This window comes from Apodemus sylvaticus, chromosome 13 (assembly GCF_947179515.1).
Source record: "Apodemus sylvaticus chromosome 13, mApoSyl1.1, whole genome shotgun sequence".
In the NCBI taxonomy this organism is placed as follows: Eukaryota; Metazoa; Chordata; class Mammalia; order Rodentia; family Muridae; genus Apodemus; species Apodemus sylvaticus.
This window is the reverse complement of record NC_067484.1, coordinates 83,079,229-83,103,111: the sequence shown is the minus strand read 5'-3', so window position 1 is coordinate 83,103,111 and position 23,883 is coordinate 83,079,229. Positions and strand designations below refer to the sequence as shown.

At 39.6% G+C, this 23,883-nt stretch overlaps 1 protein-coding gene across 5 annotated transcripts in view; it reads right to left on the bottom strand.

Annotated features, from left to right (window-relative positions):
• Nol4 (nucleolar protein 4) overlaps nt 1-23,883 on the bottom strand; it is a 351,736-nt gene that overhangs the window by 39,860 nt on the left and 287,993 nt on the right. For 4 of the 5 annotated variants that reach the window (XM_052155473.1, XM_052155475.1, XM_052155474.1 and 1 more), the window contains one exon: nt 22,153-22,266. The exons of the other annotated variant lie outside the window; for it this stretch is intronic. In XM_052155473.1, the coding sequence (XP_052011433.1) occupies nt 22,153-22,266 (114 nt within the window). The remainder of the gene's footprint in view (nt 1-22,152; nt 22,267-23,883) is intronic. 5 annotated transcript variants of the gene reach the window in all.

Genomic DNA, 23,883 nt, shown 5'->3' with positions numbered 1-23,883 from the left:
ATAAGCGCACCGTAGCTGTCTTCAAACACTCCAGAAGAGGGGGTCAGATCTCATTTCAGATGGTTGTGAGCCACCATGTGGTTGCTGGGATTTGAACTCAGGACTCTCAGAAGAGCAGTTAGTGCTCTTAATCCCTGAGCCACCTGACCAGCCCATAGTTTGATATCTTTCAGATAAAGTTTAAGGTTTCATCCAGCTAGTCAATTTTGCAATATTGCAATTGACCCTAGAGTTTTGCAAACACTAGGCAATCAGTCTAGAACAGAGCAACACACTGAACCTTTATTTTTTAATTTTTTTTTTAATTTGTAGAAAGGGTCTAAGTAAGTTTCTCAGTCTGGCCTTCAACTAACTGGGCAGCCAAAGCAGGTCCTGAATTTGTAATCCTCCAGAGTCTGTTTTCTGAGTAGCTGGATCACAGCCCACTGCCACACCATGCAGCTGCCTGGGATAAATTTAATAGGACTCAAGCTATAGATTTACACTAAGTCAAAGTGTTCCCTGCTGCACACTGCACAAAATAAAGAACTGACTTTATCACTGAAAAACACACCTATAATTATATGAAATGCTTACTTGTTTATGTTGAACCCACACAAGGTGCAAGGCACTGCGGCTGCAGATGCAGAGACTAACAGAGATGGGATACTCCAGTGAGCTTGCACATCAGCCAGGGATACCAGTAAGCCATACACAAACAAATAGGATGGGTAACTGAGAACTAACAAAGCAGCCAATGTTATGCATGCACAGAGAAGAGGACCTAAAGATACATGAAAATATACAACCCAGCATGTCATATTCACAAACTGTGTAGTGCTGAGGAGAGATGTGATTCCCAATCTGTGGCTTGAAACCCCTTTGGGGGGTCTCATATCAGATAGCCCCCACATCAGATATTTACATGATGATTCATGACAGTAGCAAAATTACAGTGGCAACAAGATAATTTTGTGATTGGAGTCACCACAATGTAAGAAACTGTGTGAATAGGTCGAAGCATCAGGAAGGTTGAGAACCGCTGGCACAGAGCAAGAGAAGTGATGTGTGATTTGCCACACACCAGGAAACGCGCCGACCTGCTCCTTAGCTTAAAACATACAACGTCCCTGAGTTACACAAAACTAAGCTATGACTTAGTGGGAGATGGAAAAAGGCTCAAGTATCTTATTGCTCTGTGAACTCAGGATCTGAGATTCAGACGTGGATCCCTTGTTCCAGAGAAAGAAACTTAACCACAGTGTCTTCTTGTTTCCATACTACATGAGAAAATGAGCCAGCCTTTCCTTCTGAGGAACACCAAGTTCGTGAGATTTCCAAACCTTATAATGAAGTCAAAGGGATAGGGAATATCTGATTGAAAAGAGAAAGCGAGCAGTGGTATTCCTTCATCCACTCTGCATTTACTCAACTCTGCTGTGTGCTTAGCAGAGTTCCAGAGCCATGACCAAACACCGTGGAAATCTCCCTGCTCTCCGAGGCTTGGCTAAATGAGGAATACAGCTGGCCATTGTAGAATAAATAGTTAAAAGTGCCTTTTACACGACAGGGAATGGTAACTGCTTAAATGACAAATAGCGCTAACTTTAAGGTGCAGGGTGTTGGAGAGAGGTTTGCGGAAATTAAAAATGTTGTCAGAAGCATTCTCTGAGGATCACTGAAGGAAGCCCAGCTTCGAGTAAGCTCGGGAGGAGCCAGGGTTGCCAACCATGCAGGCCTATTTGCTTCAGCGGAAGAAGATGAATGATGCCTGTTCATCTGGAATGCTGGAGAGATGTAATCCAACAATCTGGTGACCCCTGCTATTCTCTTAGGAGCCACCCTCCGCCTGAATCCCTCTAATAGTCTGACCATTATCTCTCAGGGAATAAAACATATCCCTGTGAAAAAGGTTCCATGTACATTGCCTCCTCCACCAGTTTTTCCTCATGGGTATCACAGATCTGTCCTCTAGCCCCTAGAGCCCTGAGTCCTGTTTATCAGCAAATCGAATCCGTTCCTATTGTAAAGGTCACATGTGCTTTGCTACTTTTCGAGGGAGTTTTGGTGCAGCCAGCCCTGAAGCTGTGTTATGAGAAGTGTCACATGGATACATTCCCCAGAAAGTTCTACTATGCTTAAATGTGTAAGACAAGGAAGCCGGGTCAGTCCCTAGAGGGAAGGACTCAGCGACTGCAAAGGTGGTGCCATCTCAAGTCTCACTCTTCACCTGTCCTGGGTCATTTCCCTGCTGGATGTGAGGCTTGTTGGGGCCCCTGCCAGGTGGTAGGATATGTGGTGTGGGAATCGTGCTTGAGAAGGAACAGGAAATACAGAGATTCTGAGAGGGAACCATATTGCTCCTGCACCAGGCAGCGGTATATCAAGAAAGGACTGTCATAGACTGCACTGGGTTGATATCTGCTTTGAATACATTAACTGCATTACACTCAGAAGAACTGGTTGAGAAAAATATCTTGCTGGCTTACTCTTTGTTAATCTATAACAAGTTGCTTAGACGTGAATTTATGTGGGTTCTTGAGAATAATTTGTTTTTCACCTATTATATGTAAAATGTTTAATCATGTAAGGGTATTGGGGAACATGCTGGTTTTTGTTTGTTTGTTTGTTCTTACTTATACTCATTGTAGTCATTCACTTAAAGAAAAATAGAATGTAACCACATTGTAATTTTTATACTGCTTGAAAGATTTTTCTGGGGGATATAAATGTGGAAGTAAAATAAAGTTGATGGAGCTTTGCTTCACACACACACACACACACACACACACACACACACATATATATATATTCCAAGAAAGAGGGAATATCAACATGCATTTGGGCACAAAGATCTGAAGTTCACAAAGAAGCCTTGCTGGGAATATATGTAGGACCATGCTAGGAAAAAAAAAATTCAAGAATAAGGCCAGGTGTCAGAAACCTCCAGGTTGCAAATAAGAGGATATACTACATGCAGAAGGAATTGTCCGTGCTTGGGAGGAAATAAACACTATTCTACAAATCAAAGGCAATATAGAGTATTAGACAAACAAAAATGACAGACCTTGCCAAACACCCCTGCAAATACCGGTCAGATGATCACTCAGACTATCGCCTTCAAAAAGGAAAATTCCTGTGTGACCTCGAAGGTAAAGTTGGCTGGTAGAGTGGCCACAGAACCCTGAATGGTTTGGAGGTAGAGTCTAAGGATTGGAGGGAGCAACAGTCATTGAAGATAGTGTGTTTAAAGTTATCTGCTATGATAGGGAGAGCACAAATGTAAATTGTGGGGAATGGGGCCTGGGTAAAAGCTATCATGGGTGGGAGTTTCTTTTCTTCACTTTATTCTGATGGGCATAGGACAACATTTATGTATACTGAAAGGAAGAATCTAACCTAAGGACCTTTTTTCGTTTTTACAGAGGCCTACTCTGGTAAGTCAAAGAAGCTTTGAAGTTTTTCTGTGACCTCTGTTTCTGGTTGGCTCTGTGGAATGTAAGGGGTGCAGGAGCCTAATAAAGCCCTGCATTCCTCCATCCAGCACAAAGGAAGATGCCCCATGGACCACTGATTGTTTCTGATTAATTAGGAGTTTGGACAGAGCCACTAGTTCTTTTTCTGACCTGCCTTTAAGATCCTGGGGATGTCTTGGTGATATGGGGGGGGGGGCAAGAAAATAAGACAGGCAAGAGAGGCCCAGCACTGCAGGGCCTAGGCTGCACAACAGAGCCCAGGAACCATAAGCACATCCCATGGTGTTGGGGGCAAAGCTGAGCGTTTTGGGAGAACCAGCAGAGTACATCAGGAATACCCAGAGTTGAGACTGAAAGGTCAGGCCTCACTGAATTGGTGGGAACAGGAATCCTCTGGTGGTCCCCAGTGTGTCTGGGTTGTGCTCAGAGGCAACTGAAAAGAGCCTTCTCTTTGTTAAGAAAATGTCGTTGATCAGACTGTCCTGGATTGGTGTTCTCATTGTTTCGGTTGTTATTTTGCTCTGTCTTGTACTGTCTTGTACTGTTCTCCTTGTGTACAGTGAGTTCTGTGTATTAGTTTGGTTTTCACCTTCTCCATCTCCTGTGTGTTTCTGTGACAGTTACAGATGGACTTAGATGACAGACCAAGTGTTAGCGGCCACCATTCCCATGCAGCCAGGCTGGGGCAACGCCCACTACCCACTATACCAGGATGCCACCTGTGAGTACCGTTTGTGCTTCCTGTCCACCCAAGCCCAAACCCAAGGCTGTAACATGCCATGGTTGCGTTGATAGCCAAAACTCCAAACTCCATCCCTGACCTTTCTTGTCACTGGATTAAGCTATGCAGGGATTCCAATGCCTTTTAGATATGGGTAATGTGGAAATGGTATTTTATGCTATGCTATTGTATTGAAAAGCTGGAAAGTTTATTGGTTTCATTTAATTGCCTAAAACTTTGGCTATGACATACCTCAGGATTTATAAATTTACTGGACATAGTTAAAAATCTATAACAAAAGTTGATTTAAAACTTGCAACGCAAGGTTAATAATTTAAAAGGCTTCACAGGTGATCTAAAAACAAAGACCCAGGCCATCAATGTGTATGGTTCTGAGCAAATACTCACATTGCTAACCTTGCTTTTTAACCCCTGAAGTTCTACTTCTTACTGTTTTTGTTAACTGAAATATGCCAACCCAAAACATGGATTTTATGATTAAAGCCCTGAGAACGACTCCAGGCTAAACTGGAATACTAAGCCCCCAGAGTAGTAGCTGGCCAGCTAAACTTAGGGCCACAACTGCTAAACACCAGAAACTGGGGTATTCCTCTCAAGCAAGATAATGGCATAAGCAGTTTGTCAAAGAGCCCATAGAATGATACTCCTCACCTAGAGTCTATTGAGGCTAGCAGAGGCTGACTTGAGAATATATGCCTACTTCCTTGTCTTGGCTAAGTTTCTTAAGCTTTAGCTATTTTTATAAACTGGGTCATACAGGAAACTGTGATATTCTGCAATGCTGCACTGTGAAAGGACCAGAAAACCAGTTGCCAGTCTCCTTGTAGACTGTAATTATGATTTCAAGTCTTATTTTCATACTAAAAGAGTTGCAATCCAAAAAAAAAAAAAAGGTTATTGTTTTAAAGCTAAACCTAACAGGGATAAAAATGCAGATCCTAATCTTATCAAAGCTACTAACCGATAAACTGTTAAAGATGATTAAGGCATGCAAGTTAGTAGTCAGTCACCTTGCAAGTGACCAGACTCTTTACAAATTCAATTCATTTACAGGGAAGAGCTTTATTTAGCTTCAGGCACATGCTTTCAAGTTTAATCCTAGAACAAGTAATTAAAAACAGTAAACTTTATTGAACATCAGATATACTTAATAGCCCTCCAAACTTTTCAGAGATCTGTTGAATATGGAAAATTTCAATTTTAAATTTTTATATATTTAATAGAAAAGGGCTTACTCTGATAGAGCTCCTAGTGGTATCCGTAAGGTCTCCAAAGAAGACAGATGGGGCACAAGGACTCCACCTGGATCGTGATAACTCTAACCACGGAGAAAAACTGCCCCAAGCCTCAGCTCCCACCAGGTCCCAGCACAAACTGTGGAAAGTGTTGAGTTGACTGCTCTATTCTGTCTGGTCAAAATAAGGTAACTGCTGGGTTCTTCCTCTACAGGAAAATCTCTCAGAACTAGGTCTGGCAGCCAAAGCCTGATGCTGTCCTGTGTGGTAGCTAAAGATTTTTTGTTTTGTTTTGTCCAGACAGGGTTTCTTTGTGTAGCCCTGGTTGTCCTGGAACTCACTCTGTACACCAGACTGGCCTCGAAATCAAAAATCCACCTGCCTCTGCCTCCCAAGTACTGGGATCAAAGGCATGTGCCACCACACCCAGCGTAGCTAAAGATTTAACACTGTCCTGTATAACCTAAGACCAACAACCACTGCCCTCAGTGAAGCCCTAGAGACTATAGAAGCCTAAGGCAACCATCTAAGTAATGGGTAAGTCTCTGTCCTTTTAATGGCTACATAGGCCACTTGGATTGTATTTCTTGCTATAATTTTTCCTTCTCAGATCTCTCAGGCTGTTGACAGCGAACTGCAACGACATCAGCTTGGCAGCAGCTGTCTGGTGAATGTGTTTCACATGTAAAACCAGTCCTTATTTTTCTAGTGCTATTAGGTCACCTGATTTTTTTTTTTAAATCACACTTACAGGCAGGTTTGCATTACTAACAAACTTCTTGTTAAAGGATAAACAGGTTTAAGATGTAACCTTTATCAACCTCTCAGAAGTTAAATGGACGCCAATCAGCAGCCAAAGCTTTCCTGCCTACTGCCTGTTCCCGAGGAGAAAACTACAAATATAAAAGTATTCTGTAAGTTCTTTACCTTCTGTCCATAGGCTGAATTTGTCTTCTTGGCAGAGTTCCACTCAGCTGGTAGACACCATCCAGAAATTAGCTTCAGATTACAAACTGCTCCAAAGCTGATCTATACCATGCCTGCTCCAGTGCCTCCTACAAAACTGGGAGCCCCAGACTTGCTAAACATTAATGTAAATCAGATCAGTCAACGTGACTGCTTTCTGTCTTTTCAGCTGTGTCAACAAACCAGATGCTTCTGATGAACACTTCATTGCCCTAATCCCCTTGTAGTGTTTGGCTAACATCACATCTTTCCTGGGCCCTGATGATGGCATCCTAATTTCAGCAAGAAACAGCTACAGATGAGACTACATAGTCCCTTGTTCTCAACAAAGGGATGGAATATTAGAGCCAAAGAAACTTCATGGCAAAAGGGGAAAAATAGCTACCTATAGCATCTACTGGCATATCAAGATTATATGGGCATACATTTTTTGTTCTATCTATGGTAACCAAATATGTATAGTTTATGATGCATCTTTTGATGCATTATGGATTTTGTTTCCACCAGATAAAGAATGCTAAGACCCTACCAAGAATTTGACAGGGATACATAGATACTGATGGTGGCGGATGGGGTGGGGGATGAAGAACCAGTCTTCCTCCATCTTGTGCTTAAAAACCAGCTTATAGGAAAGACAAACTAGGTTCATTCCTGTTTATGGTTAAACCGCTGTTTCTTAAAGATTGAGCAATGCCCCACCTGTAACTTTAACTACAAGAGATTCTGTACTGGCTGTTCCAGAAATGGCAGTCTTGTCTTTGTTCCAAAAAGTTAAAGTTATATAACTACCTAAGACTATCTTGTTATGCCTGTGACTACCTTGTTAGGCCCACCTTGAAACCACGCCTTTATTTCAGGAGGCCATCAGGACTAACTTCTCTGTCTTACTCATATAACCCAACCTAGTTTACCAGCCAAATCCCCCATTTGGCAACCCACTACGCCTAAACTATAAAAGTCTTGTCTTCCTCCCATCCATACTGGTCTTTCAAACCCTGCGTTAGAGGGAGACAGCTTGTGCACATGAATTTTAAAAAGCTTGTTTTAATTGGCTTCTTAAATTTATTTGGCTGTGATGATTTGGGCTAGCGGCCTTTCTCATCCTGTCTTTAGGATTAAGACTCAGAGCTTACATGAATGTGTGTTGGGGAGAAGAGAGACCGGTTGTGCCTTGAACGGGGATAGGATCTGATGAAATAATGAACTACAAGGCACCGAATGAGAGAGCCAGGTTTAATTAAAGGCATCTGCACAAAAGATGCTGGGAACTGGTAGGTTTCTAATTCCAAAGGAATAAGCTCCCCCTGGTGAAGAAACCGTCTCTACCAGGTATGCTCCCTGAAAGGTTACAGTGTCTACTTAGTACAGGGTTAAGTGATAGGAAAAAGCAACATGGAACAGAAAACAAAAATACAACTTTTCCAAGATGTAGAGGAAGAAACAGACTTCCATAAACTGAGTGACACTTCCCAGTATAGAGTTGTCGTAGCTGGGCACAGCAGGGATAACAGATCGCAAAGCTTCGCTCCTCCCGAAGACCAGAGCCTGAGAACACGAGCAACCATTCTGAGTCAGAGGGATACAGTGGGCCGACTTTAGCCGTCTTCAGATAGAATGTGAGTGTGGCAGAGGAGAAACTTCCAAAACACTCTGATCTCTACACTCTTCTTTTCTAATTAATGAAAGTTTATTTGGTTCTTTCCTCACATACTAGGCCCGGGAACAATCCTTCATGGAAGAGACTTTCATTCAAGCCTACCCGAGTCTCTCCTCCTCCTCCTCCTTATCTCCTCCCGTCCACACACTCCTCCTCCCCACAGAAGATGAAGCACTCAGTGGGTGAAGGACCAAGGAAGCCCATGGGCATGTTTTAAGTCTAAAAATGGCATTCATGAGAAAATTAAATAAAGCAAAAAATAAACATCATTGTCACCTGGGAACTCGCCTCTGGTAGGATTTTTTTGGTGCTACCCAGGCGTTCTACAGGAGGCAAATTTGCTGAGAGAAGCAGCTTTGTCTTTCCTTTTATTTTCATGTTGGTTCCCAAGTCATTAAGGTGATTAATATTTTTAATTCCTATGTGCCTATGTTATGCAAATAAGCTGCAACTGCCTCCTTTCCCCACTTGTTCTCTGCAAACAGTGTGCGGAAGGAAACCGCAGTACGGTTGTGAGTGTGGACCAGTGAGGTGACTATAAGGACATTCCAGTGCTGCTCAGGTGCCTCCACTGGGTCTGGGCTAGAGGGTCAAGCTGCCCCCACCACATTCTCTTTGACTTGGGTGTTTAAGTGGTTAAAAGGCACTGTGGTATCTATTCTTTCAAGATGCTATTCAATAGGGTTTTATTGGTCTTGGCAGGCCTTATAGAATGCTGTCTAAGCTGCTATAGTCATTGTAGTATAGAGCCACAAGAAAATCAATCCAAGGATCTTGTAGTCTAGAAACACAGTAGACACCAAACCCACACCACTTGGTCTTCATTGAGGTCTTGCTATCCCAGCCCTGGGCTCGACACTTGTCTGGCCAGCATTTTATCAACTAAGCATCTCCCTGCTACCTAATTCCTTAAACTTCGCTGCTTGAGAATTTGATACAGGATACATATATTTAGTGTGTTTTGATCAAATCCCTATTCTCCAACACTCCCTACCATCCACCCACCAAGTTTGCCTCCCAATTCCATGCATTGTTTTGAGAATGCACCAAGTCTTTCTAGTGCTGCCAGTGCTGCCCACGGATGCAGAACTGTCGATGGAGCATAGGCGGCCTATCAGGGGCCACATGTCAAGTAAACTGATTTGAATTTCAACAGCAGCTCTCCTAGAAATTCAGCTACCAAACAGAAGCCCAGCAATGGCTCTCTCTCCTTGAGTTGTTAGTTGCTGAAGTCTCACACATGCCCGCCCTACAACAATATGACCTATTGCCACTGCTGTTGGCAGAACTTGGATGTAAGATCCTATCGCTAAAAGCACGATATACACGGGTCATAAGACTCAGAGAAATCAACCTGGTATTGTCCCTGCCAGCTTTCTTTGAAGAATAGGTTCTGTGTGTGCTCAGGAGACGCCCTTTCTAACCTAATCAACACTGACAGCATAATGGGCCTCATGTACATTTGCTGTATTCAAGAAAGAATAAGCCCACCACTCCATGTGGCATTAAAACACACAAATTAGTTACTATACACAATGTTCCTATTCTATTTGTATTTTTCAGTTTTCTCTTTGAATGTGTATTTGAAGCAAAAAATTCGACTGCCACGAGGCTTCATCTCCATCCTTGTATACTGATGCTCTAATGTGCTGCACTGGGTGAAGGGCATCCTCTACAGCCCGCAGTAGCACGTTTATCAAACCGCTCTACTCAGCCTGCTGCTATGACAACTACCCAGGGGCAAAAGTCAGGTCAGCTCCCAGCATCTGTGCCTCCCTATAATTGCGTTGTCAGAAACCTAATAGCTGCCTTTTTTTTCCTTGCAGAGCACTGAATAGCATCAGTGGCCAAGACCTAAATTCTGAGACATTCTTTGTCTGCTCTGTGCTGTATACCCTTGGTTCCTATCATACAGTGTTTGTAATTTTCCCCTATTTGGTGCTAACGTGATGTTTATTAGGTTGCCACCTGGCATTTTAAACTTTAGGATCAGAATGGGCGACTAACTGTCCACCTGCTATTATTCTTAGCCTCAAGTACTCTTAGTATTAGGCGTTTTGTGGAGAGTCTCTTTTCCTTCCTAAAACTGGCTATTTGTCATGCCATATCAAACTGGAATATAGTTATTATTATTAAATGCCTATCTTTGTTCCAATATAAAACTGAATGTCTTTGTGGTTCAGAGTAGAAAGAGCAAAGCTGTTTTAAGCCCACAGAATGATAAAAAATTATAGATTCAGACATTATTCAAGGAGACACCTGGAAGCCATTGCAGTGTTAGCTGGACAGATGTCAAGTACTAAAATATCCTATAGTTATTCCTATATAGTGAGGTAGAAAGAAAGGGATTTCATTATGTGTGCTAATACCTCATGTAGCAAGGGTACATTTTTCAGCAGATAAACCTTGAAGTGAATATAGAATAAAAGCCAGGTGTTAGGGCAGGGGTTGAGAACAGCTGAAAAGAAAGTGAATTTGCCAATGGAATAGTTATGCCCACATTCAAACACCTTCAAATTAGGAAATGTCACTCAGGAAGACAGAAATTAGGAACAGCCAGGAGGAAGGGCTGTTCTGTTTCTGCAACTTTGCATTGTGAATAGCAATAGCAACAACATACATGCTACTCTGTGTCTAATAAACCTAAACAGAAGAATATACGTGCACAGAAACGTAAACGCTTACATGACCTCCAAATGTAAGCATGGCGCTGTGGGAATCTATGCATCTCCATTTCTGGCTTATTTACTGTTCGTTGAAAATGATACTGGAAAATGAAGTTGTTAGGATTTAAGTCTGGATCTGAATATAAGGAAGTCTTTTTGAAAGATGTGGTTACTAGATTATTCATAATCTGCAAGTGCTAATTCAATGTATGTGCAGAAAGGGTCTTAGAGTTTAAAGTTTGACTCAATGTGGAATTTAACAAAATTCACAGATAGCTGGACATTCTCAAGGATAACTTGATAAACCCATTTGATTTCTCAGACTGGCTTCATAGGCAGTAATTAATGATATAAAGAAGCAATTGAATTAAATTAATATAGCCTTCAGGGTTCTGCACTCGTAGTAATATTCAAATTCCTGCACACTGAGAGCTGGGATTCATGGAGCGTTCTCATCTCTATTATTCAGAACATTACACCCAAATCAAAAGGGAGATGGGTCTTCTGCACTGGGTTTATCTTGTGTTATCCTTTTAAAGGGAAATTATGTTTCTGGTAACATAAGCAATGAATCTCTTAAAAGGAGAAGAAAATAGAAAGAAAGGAGGAAGGGAGGAAGGAAAAGAGGGAGAGGAAAGGGAAATCGAAGCAGAAAGCTAACCATTTTAGAACTGTTATTTTGTGAAAATTAGGTTGATTTTATATATATGTGCATAGATTAATTTAATTCTAGGGTTGTTGTGATTATATGTTCTTAATAACTGAAAGCCAGACTTCTAGATGCTAAATATACAGTAGAGCTTTTGTAGCTGTAATGTCTTTTGCTTCGTATTGTGTGCATGTGTGCCCCTGGCACGTGTAATGCATATGTGTGTGTGATTGGGCATAAGCACGCATGTGCCATGCTGCCTATGTGGAAGAGGGCAAGTTCTGGAACTGATGCTGCCCTTCCACTGTGCTGAGGCAGGTGGCTGGCTGCTGTGCTTCAAGTCAGTTGTCCCCTCCCATCTCTGCATCTCTCCTTAGGTGCTGCCATAGCCATCATTTTGATATGGGAACCAAACTCAGATTATCAAGATTTGTATCGCAAATGGTTATTTTTAAGACCAATAAACACCTAAGCCTGTAATATACCATTATTTTAATGACATAAAAAGGAGACCCATAGTTTCTGAGATCGCATGTTAGCAGGCTTTGAGCTGCAGTGGTGCCTTGTATGCAGGCCTACAGGACACTTCACTACCATGATCTCTATGCCTATTTGTCCTCTAAGGCTTCAATCCGGCTAGCTTTCTCTTTTGTTTACTCAGATACCTCACCTGAAGAATTTTCTCTTCCCTACACTACCCTGCAGCAAAATAACTAAATACCCAAAAGAAAAACATCATTTACAGAATAAGCTTTATATTAATTTACTTGAATTGCTTGAAGACTTTCCTTTCTTAAACATACAAAGTTTTGCTCGCATTGACATATTATTTAGGCTTAAGATTTATCTGTGGCCCTCTTTCATACTTGGCTTTCTGGTCTCTACCCAGAAATCTGAACCATAATATATTTTGAATGGCCCTTAGGTTTTATAAAAGAGTTAGAAAACACAAAAGGTACAGACAAAAAAAAAAATGTGACAGTCCCTGTCATATGCATGTATCTAGCCACTGTCAGAATATGTAGTTACATTATTTTAAAAAATATAAAAATCCCAGACATTTTATAGCAAGAACAAAAATATACACAGGTGGTACTTGATCTTAAGGAGAAATCTGATTTGCTTCATGTCTGGCTTTAACTGCTGATGAAGCTGCGGGTAATGATAACAAAAAGCCTTGTTTCACAGAACTCTAGCACAGTGAGTCCTGGTTTTATATATGCCACATTCCTGGAGTGTATGGAAGGGTAAGTGCAGGTGCCTTGTAGAAACGGAGGAGCCCCTGGATTGTCCAAGTCACCTTTTTCTCAGAATGAACAGTGACACAGAGAGGTCCATGAAGATGAGCTTCCTGGAGTTGGAAACTTCAGAAATGTTACACTACATTAGTCAAAGAAAGCTGCTGTGCAAAGACCACCTGCCTTCCCACAGCATCACAGAGAGAGGAGGTTGACCAGGGAAGAACATACACTGAAACACGCTGCTTTGAGAACATGTCTCAAACGGTACTTGTTCCCTTACTCCATCTGCAGTACCTGCCTGTAGCTGGGTCTCTCGCGGTACACAGTAGGACTACTAACCAAATCTATCTTCAAGGCTGAAGGTACAGTTACTTTGGTCATGAGACAACAGTACGTAGAAAGATTGAGGAGAAGGAAAATCATTTTTAACTAGTGCGGTTCTATAGCTCCTTTAAAGTCCCCCAATGCTCACTCAAGTCTCAAGTTAAGACTGTGTATCAACTGTGCATTCCCTGAGGCTGGTAGTGCCAATGTGTGCGCTTCATGTATGGTGCCAAGAACCACAAAATCTCTCTTTTTTCACAAATATGATCCAATTTTCTAAGCTTTTATATCCCCTAACTTAATAACAGATGTGTGACTTTGGTACAGTTTTTCCAATATATGTAATATTGTTCCTCCTCAGAAACTAATGGCCTGTAAAGAGTATAAATTAAGGGAAAAGGATAGGACAACAAATGAACAAATTATGTTATAAAAATAAATTTATTTGACACAAATAAATGAGATTCATCATTTATCTGTTGAGCCTAAAAATAGGTGCTTTAAGTAACATTAACAAAGTGCCTTGTTCATGGAGAATGCATTTTCTGGCTTTTACACACAAAAATCATTATCAATATGCTATGTTGAATTTCTGTGTCTGAATCCAATCCACCTATTAATCCTGTAGAATGCTGTCTATCATGTTGTAATTGACAGCATCAGAAGATAAAGTCAAGCCTAAAATTAAAAATCTCATTTTCTATTTAAATATGGGGAAATTGGTCACAAGGTCAGAAAACCAAAGAGTAAGGTAGACACATGATAGAGAAATAAATGATCAGAAAGTAGGACTTCTGTCTAGCTTCCCAGAGAATCCAGAAAGGTCACACAAAGTAAGTCAACTGGCTGAGCTTCCCATTGTCCAAGAGAGAAGCAATTTGATCTGTGTATGCCCCACTCTTGCTTACAGGCAGAATAGAACGGCTACACATTAGATACACATAGGTTGGTGTATCATTATGTATGAAAAAATGAAATGAGGACACACTACAAGGAGAAATAAACACAACAAAATATTTAGTTGATTTAATTGATAAAACTGTAACAGCTGATTTTTCATATAAAATATCTTTAAGGTAGAATAGCAATTTGGTATGTAATATGGACATAAATTATTAGAAATATTCCAAATTAGCTAAGCTAGATTGTAGTAACAAACAAATGGCATTTCAACATTGTTTGTGTTTGTTGTAGAAACATCAACTTTGCATTATTTTGTGGCAAATAGACTTCAACATTACTTTAAGCATATATGCTAAATTTTACTTAATATGTATAGAAAATTTAGTAAATGACCTGGTATGAGGCAACTCCTCCCTGTGCGAGGAACTCAGCTTTCCTAGAGATTCATGAATGGGCACCTTCTTACACACCTGCCTCTGAAACTTACAGAAGCAGGAAGCCATGCTTCTTTATCATGCCCCTCTGGCTGGCATTAGATGTCCATATTAATTCCCAGTGCACACCAGAATCTTGACAATTCAGTTTAATCATTGGCATTCAATTCCACAGCCTATTCTTTCTTATTAAAAAAAAATACCAAGCTAGTATTGGAGAAATAAATGGCTCTATTGCTAAAGTGTTTGTATGCAAGCATCTAGACCTGACTGTAATCCTCTCCATCAGTGTAAACAGCCAATTGGGACAGGTGGATTCCAGGGGCTTGCTAGCCAGCCAGACTAGCCAATGGGTGAGCTCCAGGCTCAGTGAGAGACCCTGTCTCAAAAACTATGATGGACAGCAGTTGAGGAAGATACACTATGTCAACCATATTCCTCGACACACATGTAAACACAGATGCATGTGTACTATCACACATGTAACACACAGGAACACACACACATACACATTCATATGGATTCTTGCTTTTGATATTAAAGCCCATCTCTTATTTGAAAATGCTCCCCATATCAAGAATATTTCTGGAAACTTTCTGCCTGTCCACACCTCCCTTATTTCTCAAGGTTTAAATAAACGAGTCTCTCTCCTCTTGAAGCATGCCCAAGTTCCCAGAAAGGCTTCACAGGACCCTAACCTTGGTGGCCCACAGCCTTCCCGCTACACTCCTCCAGGCACCACCTGTGCTTCGCTGATGTTTGCTAGAATGAGAGCTTATTATTATGTTCATAGCAGCCTTATTTATTATAGCCAGAAACTGGAAAGAACCCAGATGTCCCTCAATGAAGGAATGGATACAGAAAATGTGGTATATTTACACAATGGAATACTACTCAGCAATTAAAAACCATAAAATCATGAAATTTGTAGGCAAATGGTTGGAACTGTAAAATATCATCCTAAGTGAGGTAACCCAATCACAAAAGAATACACATGGAATGCAATCTCTGATAAGTTGATATTAATTAGCCCAGAAGCTCTGAATACCCAAGACACAATTAGCATAACAAATGACTCCCATGAAGAAGGAAGGAGAGGGCCCTGATCTGGGAAAGGCTTGATCCAGCATTGTAGGGGAGTACCAGGACAGAGAAAAGGGAGGGAGGTGATTGGAGAATGGGTGGCAAGAAGAAGGCTTATGGGACATATGGGGAGGGAGGAACCAGGAAAGGCGAAATCATTTGGAATATAAACAAGAATATAGAAAAGAAAAAAAAAAGAAAAGAAAAATTAAAGAAAGCAAACTGAAAAAAAAAAAAAAAGAGAGAGAAATGATGCCTTGTCCAGTTTCAAAGCGGGAATGAAAATGACTGCTTAATGATTTTGCCAGAATTAAAAGCCCACAACAATAAAACACTGAGCCTGTTCAGGAAGAGCTGGTGGTGGTTCTCTCAGGAAATGGTTCTCTCCTTTCTACCCTGGCTAAATTTGTTGGTAAAATGCATATTTAGCAAATAAATCTTTTAAGATGGATTTAGAAGTAATTTTCCATCAACAATTCTTACTGAGACTGAAAATTTAATATTTATGAAAAAGAGTAGTTTGAATAAACGGAAAAACAGAAAGTTTCAAAATTGTCATTTGAAAGATATCATTTTGGAACACAAGTTGGGATTCATTCATATCCATATCCGAGTCTAGCGCTGTTATCAAGCTAATGCTGGGAGAACAAGAGTAATGCAGCTATTTTCCTCAGATAACACCAGCAATGTTGCAGTGAAATATTTTTTCTCTGAAGAGTTGTTTCAAAATATCTGACACTGTGAGACTATTTTGACATTGCTCAACCATAACAAACCCAATTTTAAAAACACAAATGGCAAATCCATAGTGCTGTCTGTGTTTGATTTTTATATGCCAGATAATATGTTAATTGGATATATAGATAAATAGATATAGATAGATAGATAGATAGATAGATAGATAGATAGAGGTATAGGTATAGGCATAGACATAGGTATAGGTATAAATATCCTCTGTTTGAGAGGATCTAGTGCTAGTTTATTGTATAGGAATTTCCTCCAAAACTGAAATATTACTCTGCAGGAAACTTCATTATGACAGAAAGGAACAACTTTTAATAGCTTCAAGTAGTTCCTGAAACTGAGCAGATTCTCTAGGCCTCTCCTCCCTCAAGATATATAAGCTTTAAAGACTGCTTAGTATTTCCTGGAAAGCAGAAGTAGAATTGTCTAGCAGAAACAAATACGGCCTGGCAGAGGCTCAGGCCATTTGAGCCACCTGAAAAGGACACTATCTGATCTGTTGAGCTGCCTGCAGGCTGTGCAGTGTGCTCCAGGTTCTCAGCTGGAATTCACATTTGCATGTGACTTAGATTCTTGACTGAGGTCTAACAGATATGGCCAGTGATACCTAATGATGTCACCCTTAGCAACATAGCAACCGCAGTAAAACAAGGACAAGAAACAATAAAACTAAAAGACATTCATTCTGTTTATCTTATACCATATGAATGCTTTCCTTGCAAGCCCTAAAAAATTTAAAATTAAAAGGATATAAGGAAAATTCATCTGTCATAATGTGCACAAAGCTGGCTGATAACTGAGGGGGTGGTGGTTTGGGACTCAAGTGGTTGGGTTAAGTGTCTTCAAAATGTAATTAACCGAGGCGGATTCACTAGACCTGATGATTTATGATTCAGTCCTACATTCAAGTCCTAGGTCATTCCCTCTACAGCAATGGAGAAAGTATTCCTGAACTGTGGGGACAGTGTAGACCAGAAACTGTTGACCTCAAAGAGGGTAAGGATGGGTTCGCTATGCCCTGACATACTTCAGTGCAGTATTGTGTGACTATCTCTATTTCCACATCATTTAAAAAGTTCAGTTTGAGATCTATGTATATAGTCAAAGAGCGTATTTTGAATGCTTGGCAGTAAAATTGTAAACCAAGAAGAATAAGCAGAGGTTTAGTGTCTGCATTCACATATTATTAGAGTATCTTAGGGATCTCACTGCTGTGTAAATCAAGAGTCTGTTTTATTGTTTTACTTGAAATGTTATGGTTGTTTTTAGAAAATGTGTGCTACTGACCCATTAAGTTTGCACATGTGCGGAACCAAAAGGCAGTTCAGTTTCTGCATTCTCATGAATGTAGCATACAGGTACAAGCACCTGGTGATGTCATCATTCCTGCTAGCGCTCCAGAGTCCACCTGTCTACACATTAAGATCCTATCTCATCATTAATACTGTGCTACTTCATTGCTTTCCTTTAAGGCATTATTCATACAAGCATTAGAGGATAATATTCCTTCATTGTGACCATAGTTAATTTATACTAAATTTAATTTGCATATCATATTTTAAAAGATGAAAGTACGAGGGCATTGAGACTCATAAGGGCCTTCAGGGATTCTTTCACTTAATAATTCTGCTTTTCAGAAATTATCCTAGAAATAATAGGCAAGATGTCATCATGAAAACTATATTAACAAGCAAGCAAACAACAACAAAAATCAGAATGTTGAGAGAGAGAGAGAGAGAGAGAGAGAGAGAGAGAGAGAGAGAGAGAGAACACTCATTCTAAGTTTTTCCTGTCAGAGGCAAATAAAAGTAAACTGAGGGAAATTTTCTCTTAGATCACAAACATATTCCAGATTTCCATGTGCAAGAACAGAACCCTGGATGTATGCTGATGAGCACAATGATTCACTTAAATTCTGTGAACTCTGATGTCCAATGAAGCTCTCAGTTTCTGTCCTTGCCTCTGGCTGGCCTCAGGCCTGTGTGGCATAAAAATAAGCTTCCTCCAGATTTGTATGCAATGGACATTTGAAAGACAGGATTTAGCATATCCATAACACCTTTCATGTTCATACCTCAAACAGGCCCATAAAATCCAATTAACTCATCAAGCTTCATAAACTAAGAAGGGCATAATTATAGCTCACCATGTGGCCAGCCCGGGGCAGTAAAGAGGAAGGGTGGGTTAACAAACCAAACCAAACCAAACAGAATTTAATCTTGCAGTTTCTGAAATTCTATGCCTTTACTTCATCCAAGGACTGATCTTCAAACCAATTGTGCATTTGGTGCATTAGGTACACGCAGAACGGGTAGTCTCAGCTCCAAGAGCCAAGTTTGAATTCAACAGGGCAATGATGGCAAGGTGGAAGTCTATGTGTGGCATCTCAAATGAAATCTATAGAGCTTGTAGCACAAATAAATAGTCTAGAAAATTTTGTAATAATAATTGTGTATGCTGAACTGGCACTCAGGGTGCATAATCAGACCTTGGTCTTTCCTTGGGGCACATAACCAATGAGAAAACACTATAGGATCACAGATTGACTTTAAATGTACTTTCAGAGAGTTAAAATATGTAGATGGTATTCCAGATGAATTTGAGAATTGCTCTTTCTACCTCTATGAAGAGGATTCCCCAGCATGCAATAAGGACACATGCTCCACTATGTTCATAGCAGCCCTATTTATAATAGCCAGAAGCTGGAAAGAACCCAGGTGTCCCTCAACGGAGGAATGGATACAAAAAATGTGGTATATTTACACAATGGAGTACTATTCAGCCATTAGAAACAATGAATTCATGAAATTCTTAGACAAATGGATGGAGCTGGAGAACATCATACTAAGTGAGGTAACCCAGTCTCAAAAGATCAATCATGGTATGCACTCACTGATAAGTGGATATTAGCCTAGAAAATTGGAATACCCAAGACATAATCCACATATTAAATGATGTCCAAGAAGAACGGCGGAGTGGCCCCTGGTTCTGGAAAGGCTCAGTGCAGCAGTATAGGGGAATTCCAGAACAGGGAAGTGGGAAGGAGTAGATGGGGGATCAGGGGGAGGAAAGAGGGCTTATGGGACTTTCGGGGAGTGGGGAGCCAGAAAAGGGGAAATCACTTGAAATGTAAATAAAGAAAAATCGAATAAAAAAAGAAAAAAATTTAAAAAAATATGTAGATGATTTTTTTCATGTACATTCAACATGCATTGGTCTCCACACTTCTCTGAACTTCTATTTTATATTTATACTATCATAACTATCAGTTTTGTAGTGTTGTTTTTGTTAATTGTCTAGTTGATTACCAAAAATTCTAAAATGTAATTTATTCGTTTAAGTTCATGTTGGTATGCATATATGAAGGGGTTATCTGAGGATAACATCAGATACTGTTTCTTAGTGCTATCTGCTTTAATTTTCTGTTGAGGCAGAGTTTCTCACTGCTGTGTAAATCGTCAGCAGGAGTAGGCTGTCTGCCCAGAGAGCACCAGGGACTTTCCTACCTCTGCCTCCCTAGCTTTGCGCTTACCAGTGCATACCATTATACACAGGCTTGTTGCTACTGTTTTGCTTTGTTTGTTTTGCTTGTAGTTGGTACTAATATTTATAAGGCAAGTACTTACTAGTACGTTTGAGCCATTGTTTTAGTTCATAAAATATAATTTTAAACATTGGTTTCTTACATATTACATCCATCTTGAGACTTCTGAACTTATTTAGGGCATGGAAAGAAGGTTCCTACATGGAGTGATGTCAGACACACTTCTATTGCAAAGTAGTCAACTTTCTATACTACAACCAGTATGTTTGAGCAAACAAAGAAATACAGCAAAGGTGAGGGGGACAATCCAGGGACCATAGGTACCCACCCACCATAGTCTGAGGAGCAGTCTCATTCCTGAATATTACTGGTAGTTTTTCTTTAAATGCTGGTGTTCTTAGAAACAAATACTAATTTACTTTAAAGGCTTTCAACAGTGATAGCTCTTGGGCATTAGGAGGAACAGTAGATGCTAGTATATAAGGCGCGATATTTCTACTGCCCAATCTAATGAAACATATAGTACATATTTAAATATATGTGAGAAATAAAATATAATGTTTATACATAAAAAGTTTCCAAACTTTCACAATAGCTTATAAGTTAGACATTTTTTTCCTTTTTACATCTTAGGCCATGAAGAATTATTATATTTGAACACAGACTAGTGTATAACCTGCCATGATTGATACTGTAATTTATGGGTAATAGCACGATATCAATATAACATGACATGAATCTGTCACTTGTTATCAGATAGGTACATTTCTGATACTGTGCAAATATATTCTAGAGTCTGTAGGTGGTACATGTGGCTGTACATTAAGTAGGATGGTCTTTTCAATTCTAGAATGTTAATATTTTAGTTTTTAGAATTAGACCTTTCTTCAAATGGACTGATTTTTGACAACAGACTCCCATGTCAGTTACTATGCTATAGCGGCATGCTGGTGCTTATTTCTAGTTCCAGTGCTGTTGAGGTAATGGCCAAAGCCCTAGAGAGGAGAGCCCTCCAGGCAGACCTGGCCACTGGTTTACATTGTTCCCAGAAAGATACTTAGTATGTAGCATGAGCTACAAAGTTCTTATACAACCTTGAGGATTAGTGCAATTATTATTGATATTTCTTTTTCTTTTTTCTTTTTTGTTTTTTTTTTTTGTTGTTGTTGTTGTTTTTTCGAGACAGGGTTTCTCTGTGTAGCCCTGGCTGTCCTGGAACTCACTCTGTAGACCAGGCTGGCCTTGAACTCAGAAATCCGCCTGCCTCTGCCTCCCAAGTGCTGGGATTACAGGCGTGCGCCACCACTGCCCGGCTTATTATTGATATTTCTAATGAAGGAACTGAAACACTCAGACCTGGCCTAACTTGCTGAACATTGTCCAATCAGTTATGGTAGAAATGAGAATCAAAATGGGGTACATTTATGCTAATAATTCATAAGCTAACCATGATGCCAGATGGCAATGTATATAGTGTGATCTCTAACCTTATAAAAATTTTCACTATTATAATATTGATAAATCGTCTAAACAGAAGATATGGACATGTAAATAATACTGCTGTCCCAGCATCAATGAATCCAATTGGTTATCCCAAAATTGGCTTTTTCAAATAGCTTTAAATATCACGTCAATACTGCATTTTGTTTACTTATAAGCTTCATCCTTTGCCATACTCAGGACTGTAAGTGCCAAATATTTAAAAATAATAAGCACAAAAATAATGACATTCTGAATCATTTAAAAGTTATTCTAATCTTGAAACAGAAAACTTGATTTTGCTTGCTTCATAAGAAAAATAAGACTAAACTAACAATTTACTCTTCATTCATAGCACATGATGTAAAACACATTTCACTATGGGTAATTCAGAAAGGGAACAGAGGAGAAAGAGAAGTCTATTGTGTAGATAGGAAGGGAAGAGTTAGAACTAAAAGAGCCCTAAAGGGAAGTACCAGTGAACAGTGGATCAAAGCTGAACAGATTACACTACACAGGCAAAGCCTTGAGAATGTGCTTCTCAGATAGGTAATTAACTAACAAGAAGAGTAAGCCCAGAACATGGATATCTATTAGATTAGGACCCCACTTAAGACTCTTTCCTCTTTCACAGATTATCTTTACTTTGATTACTGTCAGCATAATCTATCTTTGTTGGTAATACAGTAACCCTCTCAAGCGAATAGAACTATAAAGCAGTACAGGCCAAACAACATTAAAGAAAGGTTCATTTCCATTACAAATGAATACAATGGAGTCATGATCATAAATGACAAGATAAATTTGATTTATAGGCTAGCTAGTTAGCCAGCACCTCTTAATTGGCCATTAAGTAGATACTAACAGGAAGTTTAATTCCGTTTTGCTATCATCCCTGTTTTGCCATAAACTTCTTTATGTGATATTCATGATCATCAGAGCATAGCATTTTCATCCTAAGTTTATAACACACAGAACTCTGCGTGTTAGAGCCATTCAAGAGTCTGCACTCCTCCATGCTCCTCAGTACCTGTGCTTTATCCAGACGCATCCTCTTGGCAGCATTTCTACTCTCGCTTTCACAGGCTGAAGCCAAGATACTCTCTGCAACTGCTGAAGTAAGGTGGGAAGGAATAGGTCGAGACTAAAAAAGAAGAGAGAAAGAATATGAAAAATTATTAACAGTATCATTAACAGAACACATGTCAGAAGAGCTCAGAAGACCATCGACATGCTCAGGAGAATCTATTTCAATAGAGGAAATGGAAATTGTAAAGATGAAAAATGAAAGCTAGTTAGAGGTTAGCGCTATAGCTGCTACACAGATGCACCACTCATTGCCGTGTCTCCACTGTCATATCTATGTAGTCAGGATCATTAACTTGGAGCATGAACAGGCAATGGGAAGACTGCTGACTGTAGTTTGCAAATAAAACATGCCTCTTAATTCCTTTATGAACATGACAATGTACAAAGGAACAGAACAAAAACAAAAGACAGGGCTGTCACAAAATAAACAAACAAGCAAACAAAAAAACTGTCAGATACAACACCGCCACGGCAAATAATCTGTTTTAAAAAGAAACAATTATGTGCATGTATGTGTATGTGTGCATGTGTGAGCAGACAGCGTGTACACAGAGACCACAAGAACATCTCAGATATTGTTCCTCACCTGCCCCCTTGACTGAGAAGGGTCTGTTGTTACGTTATGACACCACTGTATGGCAGACTAGCAGGTCCAGGAGTTTCCATGCCGTCTCCTGTCTCTCCATCCCATCTCCTTACCAGAGCAATGTCATCATGGGTGCCTGTCACCTTTCCCATAGGCCAAACTAAGATCACACACATTCTTACTATGAATTGTGCAAAAGCTTACTGCGGTTCTATTTGGTAAATGATACATATGGTTATAAGTATTTGGAACATTTCTCACTTTAATTTAAAAACAAGGTAACTCGGAGAACCAAACAATGATTTCTGAATACACACAGTTTTGTTTTATATGTGAGATCAGTTGCCTGTTTGGTTAAATCCACATTTTCCTTTTTTTATTAAATATGAGTTATAGTAATAATTTTGTAGGCACATGTTGGAAATTTATCTTCTATATATGCTACATAGAAATTAATTAATCTCCCAACTAAGCTAATTAACTATAAAATGTGGGCAACTCTCCAGATCATTTACTATAATCATTGAAAAGTTTTCCATTATTTTTCACATAATTACACGTAAAACCATCTAGCTGAAAGATGAAATATTTAATGATATAGCATATTTTTAATTAAGATAAGAAAATGATAGATTTAAAAACTATATTCAAAATAAATCACAGAGATAACAGTAAAATACTGTGAAATTACCCAACGTTAGCATTCTGGAGGCATAGCATATATTTTAGCTACTTCAGGGATTTCAAAACCTCAGCATAAAATATGTGTGACTTTTTACTTATTCTTAAAAATATAATTGTGCATGTGCAAGCAAAAGTGTGTGAGAGGCAAGAAACACATCAGAGGAATACTTTCAGAAGTGGATTCTCTCATCTGCTGTGGATTCAGGGGTTTGAACTCATGTCATAGGGCATGTGCATGAATTCTTTAGCCATTCAATGATCTTGCTAGCCTTGAACGGGTATTATTTATTAGAAGAGTCTGATACAACTCAGACTCTTCACTTTGCTAGCCAATTTGATCATGCCTTTATTGTATATGTCTTAGATTTTGTCGTGTAAAATGTGCTTTCGGAAACTAAAACA